At 48.2% G+C, this 23,053-nt stretch overlaps 2 protein-coding genes across 2 annotated transcripts; both read right to left on the bottom strand.

The window, feature by feature from the left end:
* Positions 1 to 2,535: 2,535 nt before the first annotated feature.
* Positions 2,536 to 8,326, bottom strand: LOC103291176 (acidic mammalian chitinase-like). Its single transcript, XM_028153920.2, has 11 exons — positions 8,302 to 8,326; positions 7,848 to 7,877; positions 6,650 to 6,851; positions 6,090 to 6,146; positions 5,822 to 5,987; positions 5,395 to 5,519; positions 5,095 to 5,218; positions 4,264 to 4,449; positions 3,689 to 3,808; positions 3,435 to 3,576; positions 2,536 to 2,789 (listed from the first exon to the last, which is right to left on the bottom strand). The coding sequence occupies exons 1-11, from the start codon at positions 8,324 to 8,326 to the stop codon at positions 2,536 to 2,538; spliced, it is 1,431 nt and encodes a 476-aa protein (XP_028009721.2).
* Positions 8,327 to 11,447: 3,121 nt separating this feature from the next.
* LOC103291175 (acidic mammalian chitinase-like) lies at positions 11,448 to 22,310 on the bottom strand. The gene is made up of 11 exons (XM_008147151.3): positions 22,286 to 22,310; positions 20,217 to 20,240; positions 19,935 to 20,136; positions 18,629 to 18,685; positions 18,080 to 18,245; positions 17,264 to 17,388; positions 16,695 to 16,818; positions 15,667 to 15,852; positions 14,613 to 14,729; positions 13,364 to 13,505; positions 11,448 to 11,711 (listed from the first exon to the last, which is right to left on the bottom strand). The coding sequence occupies exons 1-11, from the start codon at positions 22,308 to 22,310 to the stop codon at positions 11,488 to 11,490; spliced, it is 1,392 nt and encodes a 463-aa protein (XP_008145373.2). The 3' UTR covers positions 11,448 to 11,487.
* Between the last annotated feature and the right edge of the window lie 743 nt (positions 22,311 to 23,053).

Raw genomic sequence — 23,053 nt, 5'->3', positions numbered from 1 at the left:
CCAGATTATTATGATCTCTGAACGCAATAATAATCTGGCCACTCAGTGTATATCTTATATAATAAAAGGCTAATATGCAAATTGTCCCCTTGACCAGGAGTTTGACCAGCAGGCAGGCCGGCCAACCGCCCATGTCCCCTCCCCCTGGCCAGGCTGGCCAGACCCCACCCATGCGCAAATTCATGCACTGGGCCTCTAACGTCACGAATATTATACTGAGTGGCCAGGTTATTATGCGATCAGAGATCATAATAATCTGGCCACTCAGTGTATATTGACCAAAATGAAATTTAAATTTAAAAAGAGATAAAGGCTGAGAATTAAAAAGAAGATATGATTTTGGTGGTAAACATGAACAAAATTTAAAAAGTAGCTTAAATTTTCCAGACTATAATTTGTTGTTAAATACTAAGATCCCTGGCCATGTATGAAAAGCTCAGAGCTAACTTAACAGTCTATGTGAAAAGATGAAAGTTTTTTCTGTAAGATCAGAAATAAGTCAAGGATGCACCTTTCCCACTTCTCTTCAACATAGCACTGGAAGTCTTAGCCAGGGGAATGGAGCAACAAAAAGAAATTAAATTTTGCACAACAAAAGAAGCAATCAACAAAATGGGAGAAAATATTTACATTCCATATATCGGATAAGGGATTAATATCTAAAACACATAAAGAACTCATACAACTCATGAACAACAACAACAACAAAAACCCAACCACAATTCGATTTAAAAAATGGGCAGCCCTCGCCGGTTTGGCTCAGTGGACAGGGTGTCGGCCTGTGGACCGAAGGGTCCTGGGTTTGATTTCAGTCAAGGGCACGTACTTGGTCAGGGCACATGCAGAAGGCAACCAATTGATGTGTTTCCCTCACATCCATATTTCTCTCTGTCTTTCCCTCTCTCTCTAAAAATCAATGGAAAAATATCCTTGGGTGAGGATTTAAAAAACAAACAAAAATGGGCAGAGGAACTAAATAAATATTTTTCAAAGAAGACATCCAGACGGCCAACAGGTGCGTGAAAAGATGTTTATCATCACTAAGCACCAGGAAAATGCATATCAGAAGCACAGTGCCATGTCACCACACACCTGTTAGAATGGCTCTCATCGAGATGACAAGAGATAATAAGTATTGACAAGGATGTGGAGTAAAGGGCACCCTCGTGTACTGTTGGTGGAAATGTAAATTGGCGTAGCCACTATGGAAAACAATATGGAGGTTCTCCAAAAAATTAAGAACGGAACTACTATATAATCCAACATCCCACTTCTAGATATATATCCAAAGGGAATGAAAGCACTATGTCAAGGAGGTACCTGCACCCCCTGTTCATAGCAGCAATATTTATAAACCAAGATGTGGAAACAATCTAAGTGTCCATTGGTGGATGAATACAACCTCCAATTTATCAAAGTTATTTAAATTCTTAAGTTTATGCCCTAGCCTGTTTGGCTCCGTGAATAGTGTCGGCCTGTGGACTGAAGGGTCCTGGGTTCGATTCCGGTCAAGGGCATATGCCTGGGTTGCAGGCTTGATCCCCAGTAGGGGGCGTGCAGGAGGCAACCAATCAATGATTCTCATCATTGATGTTTCTATCTCTTTCTCCTTCTCCCTTCCTCTCTGAAATCAATAAAAAAAATACATATATAAAAAATTAAAAAAATAAATTCTTAAGTTTATTTTAAATAATAAAGCTTAATTTGTTTGATTTTAGCTCAAGAAATTGACATACAACCTCCCAACTTTTACATGGGCCAGGTTCATCACTTTAAATTGCCTTCCCAGAGTACCCCATCTCCTCTGTCTCACTATCCCTCCCAATCCTCCCAAATCCTGCTCAAACCCACTTCCTCTCTTATTTTCACATATAAATTACCTCCAAATCTTCACTATCGCATCCCTTGAACATTTAGAAATAGTTCTCTAAAGCTGCAATTTTCAACCTTTTTCATCTCATGGCACGCATAAACTAATTACTAAAACTCTGCAACACCAAAAAAAAAAAAAGTATAATTTTTGATTCATTCACATTGGATGGCTATTGTTGTGCTGTCTGTTGTCATGTTTTTATTTGACATTTTCAGGGAAAACAGGTCAGTGCATCTGACTAAATAGTCAGATATTGCATGTTTCAAAAATTCTTGGCACACCAGTTGGAAATCTCTGCTCTAAAGGTATGTATAGAGATACGTTTGTTTATAGGCCCTTATTATTTGACTCTTATGTCCTTCTCTCCTCCCATCCTCCTCTGAGTACATGTTTTGAAAATGAAAGGACCAGGCATCTTCCTTGAATCCCTCTGCTCCCTCCACCCAGCACCCAGGAGAGAGCTGTGCATGCTGTGGGTGCTCACCATAGAAACCACGTGGCTGGTGGGCTGGTGGAGCTATCGTATGTCATTGGGAGACCGAGATTAGCTACATTCAAGACCCTTCAGGAAAGAAGTAGAAGCTACCGCACAGTAGTGCTCAACCTTTTATTGTACAACAATTTCTGAACTGGGATGAGGGATGTGGTGTCTGGCAAAGACATCACCAGTTGCAGCAGGAGCAGGAGGCATCAAAGACCAGGCCGGACTGGCAGTGCTGAATGAAGGTGTGTCCATTCACACAGTTGTAGAAGGCGTTTTTGTCAGTGGGGTCGGGGTACAGGCCACTGGCCCTGTTGGCACAGAATCCGCTGCCACCGGGGCTGCTTCCCGAGCTGCCACTGCCACTGCCACTGCCTCCACCTGTACTGGGAGCCTCGGTGATGGGAGCAATGGGCTGGGCTGGGGCTTTGCAACCTAAAAGAAAGAAACCAGATCCTGAGCCCCCCTGCTTTCTGTTAGTGTGTCTGATGCGTGAGAACTAATATCCTGGATTTGCTTCTTAGCTCCTCCTTCCATGTCTCTGCCTATTTCAGTCTCCTGATCTGGTATGCCTGCCGTCCCCACTCCTCTTTGCTTATCAACTAACTCCCTCTTCATCCTTCAAAGCATAATTTGTCTTTTTTTCCTCCTTCCTAGATCCCCCTGAGGCATTGAGACCTTAATGACATAAAGTCACAGGGAAGTTTCTTATCCCTTTTCTGTGATTTCACCATAGAATATCTTCTGTGTTGTTATCGAACTTTGTAATCTCATCACTAGTATCTCTCCCATTAGACTGTAAGCTTCTATAGAGTAGAGGTTGTGACTTATGTATTCAGGTTCCTCTGTCATACCTACTTAGTGCTGATACCTCATAGATGCTCAAAACTTGCTTGTGAAATGAATTATGGATAAAGGAATGGTGAAGAACCTTGTTGGTTCTCCCCACCATTGTTGAATCATTACCAAGTATGAATAGAGCAATAGTCATCAAATCCCTTGGACCATGACTCCTTGACTTTCAAGAAGGCTTTGAAATGTCTCTCGAGTTTGAGGCTTAGGGTCTTAACCCCAACTCACTTTCGCTCTGCAGGCCCAGGGCATCCTTCAGGGTGGTGGTCAGGGGGAATTTGCCCTGGTTGCAGAAAGTGCCCGTGAAGTCATCCAGATCGATGGCCCAGACCATGGCGCCTCCAAAGTTGTTCTTCTTCAGCCAGTCAGCCTGTGGTAATTACAGAGACACCCAATGAAGTGCAGACATCAAGGCCAACCTGGGGCTCCAGAGCTACAGATGGGAGTAAACAGGCCACAACAGTCCACAGCACACAGTCCACCTTGATTTTGAAGCTCTTGGTGTTGTCATAGCCAAGCCACTCGTTGCCTTTGTAAGCGTAGGGGACGTCCTCAGCAGCCTCCCACACTTCAGTAGCTCCATTCTTCAGGAAGGTACAGATCTAAGAGGAGATAAGGAAGAGGTCAAGAGGTAGGCAAAGTGTCCATGTAGCAGGGGTAGAGGGCATGGGGGAGGGAAATAGAGAAGGGATGCATGAAGCTACTTGAAAAGGATAGAGCTCTATCAGCAAATTTCTCAGTTCATTTAGGATTTGATCCTTTGTCACATGTGGGTCATTTATTTTCAATGTGGGAGAAACTCTTAAATCAAAGAATGCCTTGGCAGGCAGTGAGCAGTGTCTGTTCACTGATGTAATCTCATTGATGGTATCTCTTTTTCCTACTCTCTCTGTATTTGGAATCCAGCCTAACATGCCACATGAGTGCTCATCTTGCCGCCCGTAATGAGCCAACTACTTGTTAAGTGAGCCAAGACATGTTGGACTTTTATATTGTTAAACCCCTGGCCTAGAGAAAGCCACCTTTCTCTGTCTCTCTCAGATTGCCAGGAGCATACCTCATAATAGGCCCAGAACCCAGACTGCCTGGTGTAGGGCCCAGCAGGGCCAGGGCCAGTGATAGGAGCCCCGATTCCATGGTTGGAGGGGTTGCTCAGGATGAAGGTGTGTCCATAGGATGGGAATCCAACGATGAGCTTCTCAGCTGGGGCCCCATTGTCCTTCCAGTAGTTCATGACGTAATCCTGCAATGGCAGCAGGTTAGAGAGAGGCCCCACCAGGCTGATGGCCTGGTCATGAGTTGTTAGCCCAGTGTTTGTGGTATGGTTGTGCCTTGTTGCACAAAGTGTTTTAGAGCAGCACTGATGTACCTCTACTGAAGTGGTTTGTCCTTATCTCAACTAGCTTCTTTTAATAACATGCCAATAGGAAAGCTTTAGGTAAACTTTTCCCATTAAAAAATGAGTGAAGGACTAAGTTCTTTTTTTCTCATGATTTTCCTGGTATGATCTGTTGGTGAATGGCTGAAATTCTGGATGGCATACAGGTGCAAAGATTGGAATGGTAGAAATTAGACGAGGCAACCGGGGAATAGGAAGACAGGAAAGATCGGAGAAGCATTTTGTAATTTATTGAAATATAAGTAGTGGCGCCTCATTTTCTTTTATTAAAGAAGCGCTTGTTATTAATCTTTCCTATCTAATAAAATTGGCAGTTTGGTGTTAATTAGTTGGTGAATTTCTTTGTAAATGGGAACTAGTTAATTTATTATAGCAACCTGATTTTCCATTTGAGAACCTGACTAAATTTATGATGCCTTTTGTCCCCGAATTCCCATGTGATTTAGGACACCATCTCTGGTCTGTATATATGTCTGTATAGGGACTCACCACATTGAGGTAGGCGTTGCTGCCAGTGTCGGTTGGGTATTTGTAGAGGGGGCTGTTCTCTCCAGTGTAGCCCTCCCAGGAGCCATGGAGGTCATAGGTCATGACATGGATGTAGTCCAGGTACCTGCAGTGCAGGTAAAGCAGGTAAAATCATCTCTGGTGACCATCTCCCACACTTCTGCAGGCAAAGGTACCCCTTCCTAAGCCTCCTCAACAAGATCCCTGAACAGCAAGACAGACTAAGGATGAGCGTCTCTTACACAAGTGACACAGAGGAGCTGGGGACAAGTGGTCACTCACTGGGACAGCTGGGGGATCTCATAGCCAGCCTGGATGTTGGAGATGCCACCAGCGACTGCGGCAGTGACCATCAGCCTGGGTTTGTTGACCTGCTTGGCCTCCTGCTCAAAAGCTTCACGCATTTCCTGTGCAAGAGTAGGAGAACGTCTATGAACATGAACTCTAAGTTGACCTTCATGACTATTCTTCGAAGTAAATTTAATCAATCGTCCATCTTTCATTCTTCATCATTCTCATGGCAATTGGGTATCCAGGTCCTTCCTCTCCCACTGAGGTTGCAGGGAGCTGGGTTTTCTGTACGGCCTCACTGATCTTGCACATGAAATGGGTTGTGTGCTCTCCAGAAACTAATACCAAATGATATTGAATGCAGATTGGAATTTAAAAATGAAATTTGAATTAAAAAATGACATGGAATACAGCTCACCTGGACCAGGACAGTGAAGAGGTGCTTGTCCTGAGGCGGGCTCCCCCGAGAGCCAGGATACTCCCAGTCAAAGTCCAGCCCGTCAAACTCATACTGGCGCAGGAATTTGATGACTGAGGCAATGAAAGTCTGGCGGTTCTCAGGAGTGGACACCATGGCAGTGAAACTACGGGAGACCCCAAGAGGGCAGGGTGAGCGCTTGCCTCCACAGCCCCAACACCTTGTCCTAACATCGGTGTAGGAAGTCAAGTCATTTTGCAAAACTTACGGGGCAGTTCCAAAGTTCCAGCCACCAATGGCCAGGAGAGTTTTCAGTTGACTGTTTCTGAGGGGAAAGAAGCCAAGAGTGCGTCAGAACAAATGGAAAGAAAGAGAGATCATTTCAACATCACCTGGTTTCATGACTGAGAGCGAGGAGAAGTCTCACGCCGACTCTCATACTGGTTTCTTCATTCTCATCCATTCCTCCTAAACTGTGAGAGTGGTGGTGTTAGATGGCGGACACAGTGTGCTCATGAGTGCCAGCTTGAGGTTGCTTCCAAGTAGAAGGTTGTTCCCACCTGAGTCCATGGCACTTGGACTTTTCTAAACTTCCCTTGACAACGGAGCTAGACTTCAGTTGATGACCCCCTCCTGAGAGCCAGCCATTGCCCTGCCTAGTAAGTTAGGGTCATCCCTACCGTGGAAATTGTAAGAAAGCTGGGAGTTTATCTGTGTGCTGCTTGTTGGCCTGTTTGGAATTTCAGCCTGGAGGCTCCTGTGGAAGGTTTCATTCAAACTATTCTCAAAGGTTAAAAGATTTGAAACTTCAGTCCTTTCATCACTTACTTGTTCTTCAGGCCATTGAAAGCCTGGTAGAGCGCCACGTCATTCCATTCGATGGTGGTGATCTCGTTGTTGCGCATCCCCGCGAAGGCGTAGATCAGGTGAGTACAGAGGCAGGGGTCGATGTCCTCGGGCTTGAAGCGCCCCAAGCCTGGCCGGTACTGGGCCCAGTTGGTGAAGTAGCATGTCAGGTGGTAGGCAGAACCTGTTACCCAGAGGAAGAGGTGAGAAACAATGAGAGAGCAAGCTGCCTGGGGATGACAGCATCTCTGATTGCCTGAGAAACCACAGACTTCCAAATGAATCTCATGGGGAGGGGGAAGATGTGCCTGAGATCCCTGTGTATTGCAGCCAACCCATAATTAGCAGGCAATTTAGGGGTGAAGATATCTCTCAGAGGTAGCTCTGTCCCTCAAGAGAGAATTAAAGACCCTTAGAAATCAGTGCCCTTTGCTGAGATAAAACCTTAAAGCAGTAAACTCTGATTTAAATTTATCCTAGTCCCTTCAGCATGCTAATTAATACTAGCAATCACTAATGCTCACTTAGCATTTATGTACCAAGCACTGCTCTCAGTAATCTGTTTAAATTCATTCAATAATCATCACCAAAATCCTATGAAATAGGTGCTACTATTCTTCCCATTTTACTCATTTGGAAACTACAACCCAGACAGGATGATGGTATAAGTCTGTGTAGTGAAGTAATAACTTCACTCAGAAGGAAACAAACCATCCCCTCACAGTCAAGAGTTCTGGCTCCAGGTTTAGATTCTGCCCCAACCTCCCTATATTTCCTGGGGCAAGTCACATGATAAGTCATTCTCTGCCTTAGTTTACTGGGCTGCGAGATGGGTGTAATGCCTTTTCCTCCTCTCAGAGAACAGTTGTTTTATAGACTCAGTGAGATGACAGACTTGAAAATGCTTTAACAGAGCAGACAGCACCATGAAGATGCCTGGGCATGTTATTTTTTTTATTAACGTTTATTTGTGAGACCACTCTCTAGTCAATTTTAGCTTTGGGGTTTTAGGCCAATGATCCCAATCCTTCACTTGGTTAAGAAATTTCGAACTCTCTAAAAAGAAATTAATTAATAGTCTTTGTTTTATGTAGAAGGACGGAGGGCCATGCTGAGTTTCCAATTGATGAAGAAACGAAAAAGGAACACTATGGGGGTCTCTGCCAGGAAGAATACATACCTATCTCAGCTGTCAGCACAAGGAGCAGACCTTAAAGCAACAGAGAGAACAATGAGCGGGAGGAACGCGCCTGCGGACACAGCAGCCTTCCCACGCAGTGCAGTGCTTCGTTCACAGTAGAGCATGTTCCCTATGCTTTACTCTCCAGTCCTTTTAACACTCTCCGTACCCTCCAGCCTACTGAGGCCGATAAAGTCCTAAGGTTTCTCCTGGAAGCCCACTCCCCTCTACTCCCGCTCACAACACCACTAAAGGGCCATGAGCCTTGAGGCTTGGGGAAGGGAGGGGACTGCAGAGCAGTGGGAGCCCTATCACCAGGGAAGGAACTGTGTCCCTGTGCTTTCCCCAAAGCAACCATCTCCGGCGATTGGGTTGAGTTCGAAAATTTTTAAAGGGGCAGAAAAGCAGGAGGGAGAGAGCGGCTCAAGGGCACAGAGTGGCGGTGGTTCCTTACCAGCGAGGAGGGTGAGCTTGGTCATCTTGCCTCAGTGGTAGAAACTCCCTTGTTCAACCTGCTTTTTATACCCGCTTCTTCCCCTCCCGTGACTTATCAGATTCTCCTTTATCTCGATTGCCTCCAGAGTCAATGTTGATATTGGTAGTGCTCAAAAACCTCAAACCCATTTAAGAACCCATTACTGACAGGGAAACCATATTATCTTGATTTCACTGTACAAGAAGAAAGGATTGGGCTCAAGCCCAGGCACCATAGGAATAAGCTCCGTTACGGAATAGCTTACATAATTCAAAATGGTTTTGTACAGTGGGCCAGACTCTCTGTTTGGAAAGCGCTAATTGGCTATTTCACTCTCATCTATTTGTAGCAAATGGTTTCCACAATCCTTTCCAGAAACAGGTTAGCATGCTCTCACTCTGTCTCTTTCCCCTGATGCTAGAATATCTAATAGCCCTTAAAAAAAAAAAAAAAGAATATCCAGATACTCAAATTTCCTATGTACAGTTTTCTAGAATTTATTTGCCTGAAGACTAGTCTGCACTCTGAAGATTTTCCTTCCTTGTTTCCCTTTTCACAACTGTTATTCTCCTCCAAAGAGGAGAAGAAACAGAATTCGAAATGTGAGTCAGGAAGGAGTGTAGATGTAGCTCTTTCTCTCCAAAGAGGCAGCCAATCGACAGATGTAGAGATGCAGATCTTTGTGAGACCCTGATGGGCAAGATCATCGCCCTTGAGGTTGAACCCAGTGACACCATTGAGAATGTTAAAGCCCAATTTCAAGACAAGGAGGGCATCCTGCCCAGCCAGCAGCATCTGATTTTTGTGAGTAAACAGCTAGAGGATGGCCACACTCAGACTTTACCTTCCAGAAGAACAATCACCCTGAACCTGGTGCTTTGCCTGCCAAGTGTCATTATTGAGACTTTCCTCCCCCAGCTCATTCAGAAATGCAACTTCCACAAAATGGTCTGTCCCAAGTGTTTCCCTTGCCTGCACGTCTGTGCTGTCAAATGTTACAAACCACCACCAACCTCCATCCTGAGAAGGTCAAATACATGCCCTCCAGCCCTGCAGGGTGGCCTCCTGCATAAGCCCCATGGGTGTGGGGTCTCAGTAAAGGTTCCCTTTAGTTAGTTGACTAGAGTAGTAAAAAAAGAGAAAAAATGTAGGTTTAAACCTAAATACACCAGTAATTATATTAAATGTAAATGGACTAAAAATTCTAGGTTGTCAATATATCGTCTTGTTTAAAAAATGCTTAAGTATATGCTGAGAGTGTTGTCATAGAACTTAGCCTATCGGAAATCAGTCAGGAAGTATTTTTTTAAAAAGAATTCTTCCAGTAAAATGTAAGTTACAAATTGGAAGGAAGAAAGGGAGGAGGCACCATTCCTGTCTTCAATAACCTTATAGTTAATACTGCACTTAGAGTAAATACCAAGCAAATGCACCTGTTTCAAGCTATTCATTAATGTTCATTCATTTATTTAATCATGACCTACATTGTGTCAGGTACCATCTGAATGCAGGACTATATGAGTAAACAAGACACAGGGCTCACTATCATTGCTGCAGGCAAAGGGGAAATTATGACCTGTTGAATTAAGTGCTGCAGGACAAGTTAGTCCAGAGTAACTGTTAGAACCAACCCAAAAGGAGTCCAGCTGGATGAGTGGGCAGCTATGCATCTGGATTTAAGGATTCCAAAGAAATGGGCAGAGGTAGGTGGAGAGAATCGAGAAAATGTTTTTGGAGAAGATTGCTTTTAGAATATCCAGCCTGGCCTGGGAATGAGAGGTAGTCTCACAGCGTGGTTGCACCAAAGGACAGCCCAGCGTGTGGATGAGATCACAGACACCAGAACCACACTGCCAGCTTTCCAATGCATTTCCAGGGTGCAGGACTCTAGGCCATTTCTCAGCCTCTCTGTGCCATGTTCCTGAAAGTGGGAATCATCACCATGACAACCTAGGGGGTCTTATGAAGAGATTCAGCGAGATGTTTACATGGGGCCTGCCCATCAAGTGCCCTGTGTTGGCTTTATAAATAAAGCAGCAGGGAGGGACTTGGAGTGAGGACTGGGGGAATACCAAGAGTGACTTCCTTCCCGCAGAGCCAGGGCAATGCGATAAGGAGCCATTCGGGTGTGTAGACTCTTGATGAAGACAGCGAACCAGACACGTACAAATGCTGAAGTGCAAGCCACAGGGACCACAGGGAGGCCTGGGGAACCATGAGTCAGAAATGCTTTTGTGGCTGTGAAATATGTGCTAAATATGTCAAATCCATGAGAAATTAAGCTCAAGTTCTCGTTTTGTAGTTAGCTTACAGAATGGCTGAGTCAGCACTTTGTGCAAATCTGGGGACTTCTTTTCTGCCAACTTACAAGGACATTCAGTACATAATGGGACATCTGGTCAACAATTCTGAGTTCCTTCGCTTAATTCACCATCCAAACCCAGGCACACGTGAGAGTGAAAGGGGCATCAGAATTATGTAATTTTTAAAATGTTTATTTGTAAATTGATATTTTTGTTACACAAATGAACTTACCTAATAGTTCTATTAAAACTATTTTCAAAAATATGTTTCTAAATAACTAAAGTATAAAACTGCATAGTAATTCAAATTTTAAAATTCTGAATAATTATTTTTGCTATATATTCACAAACTTCAGCTCCTTGGCTATGTTTCTGGCATTTTTTCTAAAGACTGGAGCTTAGCCCTGGAGTTGGGAGAGGAGTAGATTTGATGAAGGAAGACTTCCTGAAGGGGGTGATGCAGTAAACTAAGTGTCCTGAGTCCGGCCACTCTTTGGGATCTTTCTGCAAGATCTTTGGAGGCATATTTATGGGAAAGAACAAGAACTTGACCTCTTTTGCCACCCCCCAGCCTCCCATTTCCCCTCCCCTCCTGCCTCAGGGTGTGTGTGTGTGTGTGTGTGTGTGTGTGTACCCAGAATTTCCCACAGAAAGGTCCCAGCCAGAGCCCCCCCCCCCCCTTCTCTCCCAGCACCAACCTCTGCAGAGCTCTGGAAGCAAAAAGGTGGGGCCTCTCTTACACGGCGGGCAGTAATCGTGCAGATTTAGAAATAAAAATAGACAACTGGGCATTCTGAGGCAACACTTTCATTTAATCATCCTTCTGTCCTACAGTTCCCAATGGGTCCAACAGGTGGGTGGTTTAAGGCCAGTTACAGCAAGAACAGCTGGTGTCGAAGACCAGGCCTGTCTGACAAGCCTCCTCGTAGGTGTGCCCACCCACGCAGTTGTAGAAGGCTTGCTTGCTGGTGGGGCTGGGGTAGAGACCATTGGACTTCCCAGCACAGAATCCACGATTGCCAACAGGAGCCGCAGTGACGATGGGGGCCGAGGTGGTGCCCGGGGTAGAGGTGGGCACTCTGCAATCTGAAGAGAGTAAGAAAGGGTTTGGCAGTGGACGCCTTTCCCAGGGTGTGTGTGTGTCTGGAGGGTCACGGGGGTTCCTCTCGGCCAAGGGCACCTTCTACCTGAATCAGTGGGTAAGCACTCTGGGCTGAACCAGATACCCAAGTTCATAGACCGGCTCTGCCATGAGCTATGTGACCGTGAGCAAGTCATTATCTTCCCTGAGCCTCAATTTCCTCCTTGTAATGATGGGAAGGGAGGAATTGATAGAATTCAAATGATAGAATTTTAACTACCTCTTAGAATTATTATGTAAAGCAATTTCCAATGTGCTTGGTATATAACAGTGGTCGGCAAACTCATTAGTCAACAGAGCCAAATATCAACAGTACAACGATTGAAATTTCTTTTGAGAGCTAAATTTTTTAAACTTAAACTTCTTCTAACGTCACTTCTTCAAAACAGACTCACCTAAGCCGTGGTGTTTTGTGGAAGAGCCACACTCAAGGGGCCAAAGAGCCGCATGTGGCTCGAGAGCCGCAGTTTGCCGACCACGGATATATAACATGGAAAGTGCTCGCCAATTATGAATTTTTATTTTATTTTTAAGGGGGAAAATAATGTTTATTTCTCACTTTTATCACCTAAATGCTTCCCCAAATACTAGCAAATGTTCAAGTAGACAATACAGTATTGCTAACTGTACACTCTATTCTATATAGGTCCCTAGGACTTTATTCTTCTTGTGTAATTGAAACTTTGTGGCCTTTGACCAATATCTCCCTTTCCTCCCTCCTTGTATGTTTTTATTATTATTTAAATATATTTTTATTTATTTCAGAGAGGAAAGGAGAGGGAGAGAGAGAAACATCAATGATGAGAGACAGTCATTGATGGGCTGCCTCCCGCATGCCCCACACTGGGAATTGAGCCCACAACCTGGGCATATGCCCTGACTGGGAATCGAACCATGACCTCCAGGTTCATAGGTTGATGCTCAACCACTGAGCCATGCCATCCAGGCAGTTTATATTTTTAAATAGACGAATCTCACGCCTGTCTCTAGGAGTGCCTGTGAGGATAACATGAACCTAAAGAACCAGCAGGCCTGGCACAAAGTAAAGGTCCCACCGTCATTACTAGCCCCTCCCCCCTGGATTCCTGGGCCTCCTGCTTTCTGGACTGGCCATGGCGCTTGGGGTGGGGACAGGATTGTGTGTTGAGACCAACTGTAACTCCACTTCTCACCTGGGGACAGGTGCAAGCCAGACCCCTTCAGATTTCTCCTTCTCTCATCTCTTTCCTCATCCATCTCCTAACTTCTTAATCTGTCCCTCGTTTTCTTCTCACTACTCCATAACATTCATAAAGGCTGGAGCTGGGCAGGTGGGACAGGGAATGAGGTGTCTGTGGTCCCTTCCCTACCCAGGCTCCAGGATGTCCCCCTCCAGCTCGACGGAGGAAGACCCTCAGGCAGGTCCTTTCTCATGAGGACCATCAGCCATGACTGAACCCTAGAAGGCCACCTGGGTCTCTCTCTGGGTCCCAAATGCCAGCTCTACATGAAAACGCGAGGACAGGTGGGAGGTGCTCCGGGCAGTCCGTCTTTCCTTCCTCCTTAGCCGTGTTGAGTGTGTTCTCTCATGGCTGGTAGGTGGCGTGCCACTACTTACTGGGAGTGGAGACGCTGAGAGCAGATTTGAGGGCGTTCATGAGAGGGTATCTGCCTTGTCCACAGAAAGTGCCCGTGAAGTCGTCCAAGTCAATGGCCCAGACCATGGCCCCTCCAAAGCCGTTCTGCAGCAGCCACTCGGCCTGTGGGAGACAATCGGGGGGACTGTAGGGTGTCCTCGCACAAGAGTATCTTCAGCAGCATGGGGTGGGGGGAGGGGGGACAGTCTAGTCATGAGAGGGTGGCAGGGGAGAGTGACTTTCCTGCAGTGACTTTGAGGGACTCACAGACATATTTGTGTACAAGGAAGATTTTAGGGCTACCAGGTCAGGGAGAAAGAACCTGGGGCCCAAGCAGCCCTTTCCTCCTGCCTTCTGTAATCACCGACCCCGCTCTGAGAAGGCTGTCTGAGCAGGAGCTTGGGTGGGTTGTAGTGTCATAAGAGATAGAGGGCCCTTCACACAGCAAGTATCTGGGCAAAAAGATAGGGCTCCAGACAGGGAAGTATAGGGTTGGTAAACAATAACCATCAAGACCTGAGCATCTAAAGGGCAATGGGCAGCCCTAGCCGGTTTGGCTCAGTGGATAGAGCATCGGCCTATGGACTGAAGGGTCCCAGGTTCGATTCTGCTCAAGGGCACATGCCCAGGTTGTGGGCTGGATCCCCAGTAGGGGGCATGCAGGAGGTAGCCTATCAATGATGCTCTCTCATCATTGATGTTTCTATCTCTCTCTCCCTCTCCCTTCCTCTCTGAAACCAATAAAAAATATAAATAAATAAAATAAAATAAGGGGCAGTGGGCAGATGCCTAACAGCCCAGATGATCTCCCGCTTCCTGATTTTGGTAACGCCTGTATGGATTTGCCTGTGTCTGTGTTGATTTGTCGTAAGCGGGAGAGGTTCAAAGGAGAGGAAGAACTCCGGTCGACACCGCTCCTTAGAGTTGGGAAGAATGCCTGCCTTGGAGAACTGGATCAGACAGAGCCGTGCAGGGCGGGGACCAAAAGGAGTCTCCAGGAGTCGGGGAATGAGAATGCGCAGGGGCCGAGTGAAGGAAGGCAGCCAACTGCAAGTGCACAGGAGCAGAGGGGCTGCTCCAACTGCTGGGCTCTGCAGCTGGGCCACTAGCTCACCTTGAGCTCTGCCTTGCCCCTCTTACGGTCTCCTGGGATGGTAATTCAAATGCACCTGGCGGGCAGGGTCCCTGCCTTCTCCAAACAGGCAGAAGGAAGGGTGCAGAGGGCCTTACCTTGAGGGCGAAGCTCTTGGGGTTGCCATACCCAATCCACTGGTTCCCCTTGTAGGCATAGGGCACCTCCTGGGGGGCGTTCCACACCTCAGTGGCTCCTTTCAGGAAGGAGCAGACCTGGGGCCGGAGCAGGAGGAGCAGTCACGACTCAGATGGTCCTTACTCTGCTCAGCCCACCTCTCCCCCCTCCTTCCCTTTCTTTTCTGGGATGTACTCCCCACCCCACCCCTCTTTGCTGGAAATGAGAGCGCAAGGCTCCAGTTTCATCCTAGCTCCACTGCTTTGCTTCCCGTCCAGTGCCCAGTGGAGCGGGCCCTGCTGGAGAGATGAGACATGAGTTCCTGTCCTGTGTCTGTCAGTACGACAACGGGCGGGGCCGCTTCTTTGTGCCTTGTGCCCCAGTTTCCTTTTGAAACAAATGTACTTGTTCCTCTTATTTGAAAGTGTTTTTGCCTTAAACAAGCCAACAAGGGGATGATAAAGCACAAGGGTTAGGGCCTGGAGCTCAACGATGTAAGCTTGAATCCTAGCTCTGCCACTTCCTAGTTTTGTGACCTTGAACAAATTTCTTTCTTTTAAAAAAATTTTTCTTTATTGATTGAGGTATTACATATGTGTCCTTATCTTCCCATTGCCCCCCCCCACCCCCATTGAGCAAATTTCTTAACCCCTCTGTGCACCAGTGTCCCCTCTTGCATAAGAGGATAAAATCAACACTCCATTGTTTGTTGTGAGGGCTAAATAATAATATATATATATATATATATATATATATTACTTAGAACAGAGCCTGGCTGTTTCTTTGCACTCATTATATGTTAATTACTACGGGTGTTAAAGATGCACATTTACTTTAAAAGGTTAAAATTTAAGATGTTTTAACAATTGTTTACTCTACCCTTCCCTCCCTACCACACACACTCAGAACAGTCAACCATGGGGTACCCTGCATTAGAAATCAGGGTAGCAATTCTCTCTTCGTGGAAGTATCTTCAATCCTTTAGAACGAAGAGGGTGGCTCTCCCAGCTATCCCAGGCCTTCTGGGGGCATTACCTCAAAGTAGGCAAGAGTCCCAGCTTCCTGAGTATATGGCCCGGCAGCCCCGGGGCCAGAGGTGGGAGCATCCAGGCCGTGGTTGGCAGGGTTAGTGAGAGTGAAGGTACGGGCATAAGCCCCAAAGCCCACCATCAGCTTTTCCACAGGGGCCCCGTGGTTCTTCCAGTAGTTCATCGCATAATCCTGGAGGCAAGGGAAGGAAGATGTTATTAAGCAGCAGCTGACCATGTTCCCTGAGGCCTGGGGAATAGCCTTCATTTCCTACCCAACTCCCTGGCCACTTCAAATATAGCATGTGGTCAAGCCAATCTTATAGAAAGGAAAGGAATGCCTTTCCTGCTAGAACTGGATGCTGGAGGTACCTCAGTCAAGAGGCACATGAGTTAGGTAGTTCATTTGACTCAGTGTCAACTAGGAATGAAATGCTCTCTCGTCCTCCTTCCCCGCACACTGCACTGGGCAGTGGTGGCATAACTGGAGTTCAGCCATGCATCCCCTTGTGCCCAACCGGCAGCTCAGAGCATGGGGCATGCACCTGGGAGACTTTCCCAGGAGAATTTCTGCTTTTAAATTCCTGGTTGGATTCACTGAAGTCACCCCTAGCCAGTTTACCCACCTACCGATCATCAGCTAGGTTCATTATTGCACCTGCCCATGGCACACAAGTGAGGAAGATATACCTCATGGCACAGGGAGAGGGTGGAAGGGAGGTGAGGAAGAGCGGGGAAAGGTGGATCAGGAAATGTGCTCCTAGCACCCATGGAAATGATGCTTTAAAGAGTTTTCCATTGTTTGAGATTAACCCCCAAACCACTCCTCTGCCTTCTTTGGTGTGAAAGATAAATGAGTGCAATTAATCACAGGGACAGGGCCGTGGGGAACACAAGGTGGGTTAGGGAAGATTGCCATCTTCATCCTGTCCATCAAGCTTCCTTGCATCCTTCCGGTCCTTGGCCAGAGATCTCATGACATGCTTCAAAGATACCCAGTAGGACTGGCGGTGCTGAAGCCATTCCATCACTCACCACATTGAAGAATTTGTAGTCTCCCTGGTCATTGGGTCCTGCAAACAAGGGGCTGTTCTCTCCTGTGAAGCCCTCCCAGGAGCCCCTTAGGTCATAGGTCATCACGTTGATGAGGTCCATGTACCTTGCATGGTTGGGAGTAGGGTGCAAGAGAAGGGAAATGATCAATGGGAAATCACACTCTCCATCCCACTCCCCCTAAAGCTCCTAGTCCCTAACACATGTGTGGTTTGTAAGGCAGTGTGCTTTATTATTCTTTATTCCATTCTTCCTCACCTGTACCTCACAATCAATATAGAAGGCTGTTCTCAGACCTCCAGAACGTGTGGAAGTTAGGGACCCAACTACTTTTCTCCAAATAGCCTTGTGTCATGGAGAACCTTGGACATAGATTTAGAAACAAGCCGAGGGCCCGCGCTGGCTCCTCATGTCTCTCGGGAGGCAGGCTCACCTTATTCCTGTGGGATAGAGCCCTCTCTGTCCAGGATCCCTGGGCACTGGCCAACCCATGGGGGAGGTACTGGCTGCTTAGCCCTGAACCTGGGCTCCTGGGCTTGGCGTTTACTTACTTAGACATCTCAGGGATCTGGTAGGCAGTCTCAATGGTACCTTTGCCGGCCGACACAGCAGCAGAAATCAGCAACCTGGGCTTGTCGCTCTGGGTGGCCTCCTGCTCAAAAGCCTCATACATTTCCTATGGAACAGAGGACACTGGGCTCAGGCTGGAGGGCCCGGGAGCATGTGTCAAGGCCACAGTTCTTAGGAGGAAATCTGCAAAGAGCAGGGGAAAAAATGAATGGTTCTATTTAGACAAAAATGGCTCCTAGCTCTGCAAACGACATGTGATGGAGTCTAATGGGAAAAAGCAGTCATGGAAGAAAAGGAAGTAAGAGCAGCAAAGCAAACATTGGTGCTCAAGCGAGCTGGGCTAGGGGAGGGGCGCCCTCACCCAATAGATTTATGGCTGGTCCTGGGGGGCAGGAGTACCCTTCCCTGGAGGCATCTCAGACGTGGGGCCACTGAATATCTTGGTCTGTAACTAGTCCATCGTGCCCTACATGCTGCCCACCAAGGACCTGTTTGACTCTCTGACTTCCCAGCTGAGCCTAGAGATGGGACATGAATGTTGGCAGTTCTATTTCTCGCTACAAGTCTATTACATTTTATTCAGCTGTCCTACACCAATCTCTATGGCTTGGCCATGTGCGTTTTCCCTGAAGAAAATTTGTACTAAAGAAATCGGGCCTTGAGCTAGAAAGCCTGAGATCTCTACCCTCTGCTGGGGTACGTTCGGCCCCTCTCAGAACCCCTCACCAGCGAGGCTTTCTCCCTGGACGGCTGTGGGCCAGATCCTTTGTTCTTTGGACCCGGGGAGGGTGAGTCACCTTCAACAGGACGGTGAAGAGCTGCTGGGTGTCAGCCGGGCTGCCACGGTTGCCAGGATACTCCCAGTCAATGTCCAGCCCATCGAAGTTGTACTTCCTCAGAAACCGGATGGCCGACTGGATGAAGGTCCGGCGGGTCTCCGCAGTGGCCACCATGTCGGAGAACCTGGAGCCGACACATCATTATGGCCATCGTGGTGGGGCGGGGCTTGGACGGGGACTCTCTCAAGGGAGGATCTTCCCAGGGGGCAGACCCAGGAGGAAGCAACAGGGGCCTAAGCTCCTGGATCCTCTGCCTTGTCACTTAGCCTCTTACTTGTCTGGACGGATACTCAGTCATCCACTCATTCATTCAACATTGAGTAGTGCTGAGGTTTATGGCGAATAAAACAGAGTTACTGCCTTAGAGAATCTCCGGCCAGGTTTCTGGGATGTCTGCACTAAGATCTGAGGCCACAGGCCACCCACTTCAGAGAAACTCGGAGCCCCAGGAGCTTGGCAGAGACCGAGTAAGGTGGGAGTGATTCAGCCGTGAATACGAGGCCTTACCCCTGGGTCCCAAAGTTCCAGCCCCCGACAGACAGCAGGGTTTTCAGTTCGGTGTTGCTGCAGATAGAAAGATACCAATGTCAAAGAAATTCCACTGACAGGAGATGTCATCTAAGGGTCGGTCCCTCCACCCTCACAGCCCACACCTAAGCAGCCCCAGGGCTGCCCCATCACTAGTCTAGGATCTCGTGTCGGGAGCAGAGGTCTCTGTAGGAGCAAGGTGCCCTCTTGCCCTGGGACCTCCAGGCACAGGATCCATAGTCACTGAGCAGGTCCTCACTCCCAACCCTGCCAGTGGGCTGATGGACCCTGGTACAGCAGGGGGCTTCGGGGGAAGAGAAGGCAGGGCATCCTGGGGAGGATGGGGGGGGGACCTAAAAGCAGCCTCTTAGCACGGGTGGTGGGTAGGCTTGGGTTGCTGGGATAAACAAAGTCAGAGAGATGGGAGTCTGTGTCTCTGAAAGGGAAGGGCAGGGAACAAGGCAGGGGAAGAGCCTACCATTTCCTGAGTGCCTAGCAAATGCCACTGCTCCTGTCGACCAGTCGCATTGGACCTTTGGGTGGCAGTCAGAGGATAAACAATGTGTTCAAGGTCACCCTGCCAGTAAAGTGGCAGAGCCGGAATTCAAACCTAACTCCTCTAACCCATGGCGTCTCCCAGCAGGCACCAGGTCCTGTGTACTTGACCGGCACACTGACCCATTGGGTTCCCAGCTGGACCAAACTGTGAATTGCCCTACCTGATAACTGATAAGACATTCCTGGGTTCTGCCACTTACTGGGCTAGGGAAGGCTTTGAACGTCTTCATAATTCAGTTTCTTTAAGTTCAAAATGTCTCTAAAACGTTAATATGCTTACTTCACGGTGTGTGTCGTGGGGGTTACATACGTAATAAATGAAAAGCACCTAGAAAAATGCCCAACATGGTAATCACCCAATAAATAAGCTCAGTGTTTAACTGGCACAAGAACCATCATAGGTTATATTGGGAGCTCGCTCCTAGGTTGGTGTGGGATGCACCGCAGCATCACAAACTCCAGGGGGCAGTCTTCACAATGACTCCAGGTGGGCACCTCCCGGGGCCCACAGACCGCAAGGCTGAGAATCTGGTGAGAAAATAATCCAGAGAAATGACAGCACCCTGCCTCTCCTGGGCAGAGCATGCTGACGGCCCTGCCAATGAGGCCTGAGAGTGACTGGTCAGGACTGGTGTCAGGCATACTGGTGTCGGTGCCTCTCGAGGAACTTCCTAAAGGCCCCTTTGGAAACCTCCAACCCAGCACTGAGCCCAAGCCCGTGACTCACTAGTTCTTGAGGCCATTGATGCCGGCGTAGAGGACCTCATCGTTCCACTCGATGGTTGTGATCTGGTTGTTGGCCATGCCAGCGAAGGCATAGATGATGTGCGTGCACAGGCAAGGGTCCACGTTCTCGGGCATGTAGCTGGCAATGCCAGGGCGGTACTGGCTCCAGTTGGTGAAGTAGCACACAATTTTGGTTGCTGTGCCTGGAGTGGCAGGGAGGTTAGAGATGATCCCCTTCCCCCAGGGTACCCTGGCACGCCCCACCCTCACATGGGGCACTTACCCAGCTGCAGCAGGAGGGCCACCCCTAAAGAAGAAAAGAGGGGGTCAGAGGGGGGCAGGGTCACCCTTTCCCGCAGGGAGTGGACCAGTAAGCGGAGAACACAAGCCAGTAAGTGGAGAAGAGCAGCTGAGGACTGATGTCCCCTCTGCTCTACAGACCCTTCCCCAACATGGACCCTGCCTGATGCTTTGGGGGAAGGCAGCTAAGGTAGGATTGATTCAGTGAGCGACCTGGAAGCTCAGGCGACAGTGCCTAGCTCAGGAACTAGGATGATTTATTGTTATTTTTATTTATTTTTATTTTTGGTTATTTCCTCACTGGAGGATATTTTTTTTTTTTTTTGTAAGACAGAGTGGAAAGGAGAGGGAGAGACACAGAGAGAGAGAAACATCGATGTGAGAGAGGCACATTGATTGGTTGTCTCCCGCATGCATCCTATCCAGGGCTGGGGATGGATCCTGCAACTGAGGTACATGCCCTTGACCGGAATCAAACCCGGGACCCTTCAGTCCGAGGGCTGACGCTCTATCCACTGAGCCAAACTGGCTAGGGCTGTTCTTCTTTTAGAAACTCCTAGTAAGTGATGGGTGCTGGAGATAGAAAGAAAAAACTAGACACGGTCCCGGCCCTCTAAGAGCTCACCGTCTGGTGGGAAAGCCAAACCTGTAAGCCCAAAGGTGCTGCAATGCAACGTGACAAGTGATGAAACTGGGGCGCGCACAGTGTCAGGGAAGACTTCCCCCGAGGGTGACATTCCGGCGGGTCTCCTTCTCCCGCTAGGCTCCTCGGGTATTTGCGGTGGCTTATCTCTATCACCGCACTTATCGCACTTACCGCACTGACAGATAACGGTCTGCTGGTCATCCCATTAGACTGAGCTCCTTAGGGCAGGGACTGTGCTTGCCCCGCTGAGTGCCCACTACCCAGCAGAGCCCCCGGTACATAGTCAACCCTATGAATGGACCCTAAAGATAAGGTCCATTTGGAATGAATGGACCCTAAAGATAAGCCAAATGGTGGAGCAGGGCAGAGGAGGAACTGGAAGTGCCAAGGGGGGTTTCAGGCCCAGGGCCCCTTCCCGTGGCAGTTCCTCCAGAACTCACCTTTTCTAGCACCAACTTCACTATACTGGTACTTTGCAACTCAAAGGAGGCTTCTGAATTTGATTCCCTTTCAAGCCACCCAATCATAAGCGGGAGGAGCTGTTGTGCCCCGCCCACCGATCCCTCTTATTGGGCTGCTAGCCACAGTTCAGGCATGCTCTCTGGGGAGGAGCTAGTGTGGCAGAAACTGCATTAGCCCTTTTTTTTTTTTTTTTGGCATTAGCTCTTTAAGGCCTTTCCTGCCTCCCTCCCCAAACCCCTCACACCTGTCCCTGCAGTACATATTCAGATAAAATCTGCCTCGTCCTTTTTTAACTTCTATTAATTGCTCCTGTTAGCTGATGAAGCCTTGGTCAGGACCGTGCATTGAGCTCCTGCTCTGTGGCTGGCAGTGAGGCAGAATCACAGGACATTAGAATGGAAGAGGCCAGCCCAGTGGTCGGCAAACTCATTAGTCAACAGAGCCAAATATCAACAGTACAACAATTGAAATTTCTTTTGAGAGCCAAATTTTTTAAACTTAAACTTCTTCTAACGTCACTTCTTCAAAATAGACTCACCTAAGCCGTGGTATTTTGTGGAAGAGCCACACTCAAGGGGCCAAAGAGCTGCATGTGGCTCGCGAGCCACGGTTTGCTGACCACGGGGCTAGCCGAGGCTTCCAGCATCCTACTTGGGGGAATGAGCTTGTCCTGCTTCACCAGTTGTCCATTCCCCTCCTATCTGAAGCCCTCAGGTGCTCAGGGGGCCCTTCCTCCCTCCTTCCCCTTCCTTCCTTCCTTCCTTCCTTCCTTCCTTCCTTCCTTCCTTCCTTCCTTCCTTCCTTCCCCACTATGTCATGATCCCAAGAGAGAAAGGGGACAGCGCAGGCGACCTTGGAGCACAGAGTGGGGGTGGAGGCGGAGTGAATGGAGGAGAAAGAGCAGCTTCTCTGAGAGCGGACCTGGGCCACCGGGGAAGACTCACCAGCAAGAATCAGCAACTTGCCCATTTTGGTGGGAGTTCTACCTGTGAGTTCCAGGCCTGAGTGAGCACCCAAGAGCTTTTTATAGGGGTCACGGCAGGCCCTCCCACCCCGCACCTGGCCCCCTTCATCGGGCCAGGTGGGAGTCGGGAATAAAGGGGCAGCGGGATCACCTGGCTCCATTTACCCTCTGACTCTTATCTGTGTTTTCCTTCTTGGTAATCAACCCAGGACACAATGGAGACTCCGTGAGAACAGCCTTGAAAGGCTGTTGACGGAAGGCACATTTAGGAAAATGGCATATCTGGCACCGGTATGAGGCTGGCCTAGGGTTCAAAGTCATTTCAGAGTAGGCCCCGCATGTCCAAGAGGCCAGCTGGACCCTAGGGGAGGAGCATGGACAAGGGAAGTCAGGCCGCCAGTGTGGCTGACCCTGCCTGTCCGCCACCTCCTTCATTCTTCTTCTTTTTTTAAATCCTCACCCGAGGATATTTTCCCATTGATTTTTAGAGAGAGTGGAAGAGAGAGGGAAAGACAGAAACACAACAATTAATTGCCTCATGCACGCGCCCCCACCAGGGCCCAGGCCGGGGAGGAGCCTGCAACCGAGGTATGTGCTCTTGACCTGAATCAAACCCAGTTCCCTTCAGTTCTCAGGCTGACGCTCTACCCACTGAGCCAAACCGGCTAGGGCCGTCTCCTCAATTCTATTGCAGCGATGGATGTCAGGCAGTGGCTGGAAGTCGGGGAGGGGTCGCCAAGTCTGGAGT

Source organism: Eptesicus fuscus, chromosome 22, assembly GCF_027574615.1.
Source record: "Eptesicus fuscus isolate TK198812 chromosome 22, DD_ASM_mEF_20220401, whole genome shotgun sequence".
Classification (NCBI taxonomy): Eukaryota; Metazoa; Chordata; class Mammalia; order Chiroptera; family Vespertilionidae; genus Eptesicus; species Eptesicus fuscus.
The sequence above is the reverse complement of the archived record's forward strand: the minus strand, read 5'-3'. Positions and strand labels throughout refer to the sequence as shown.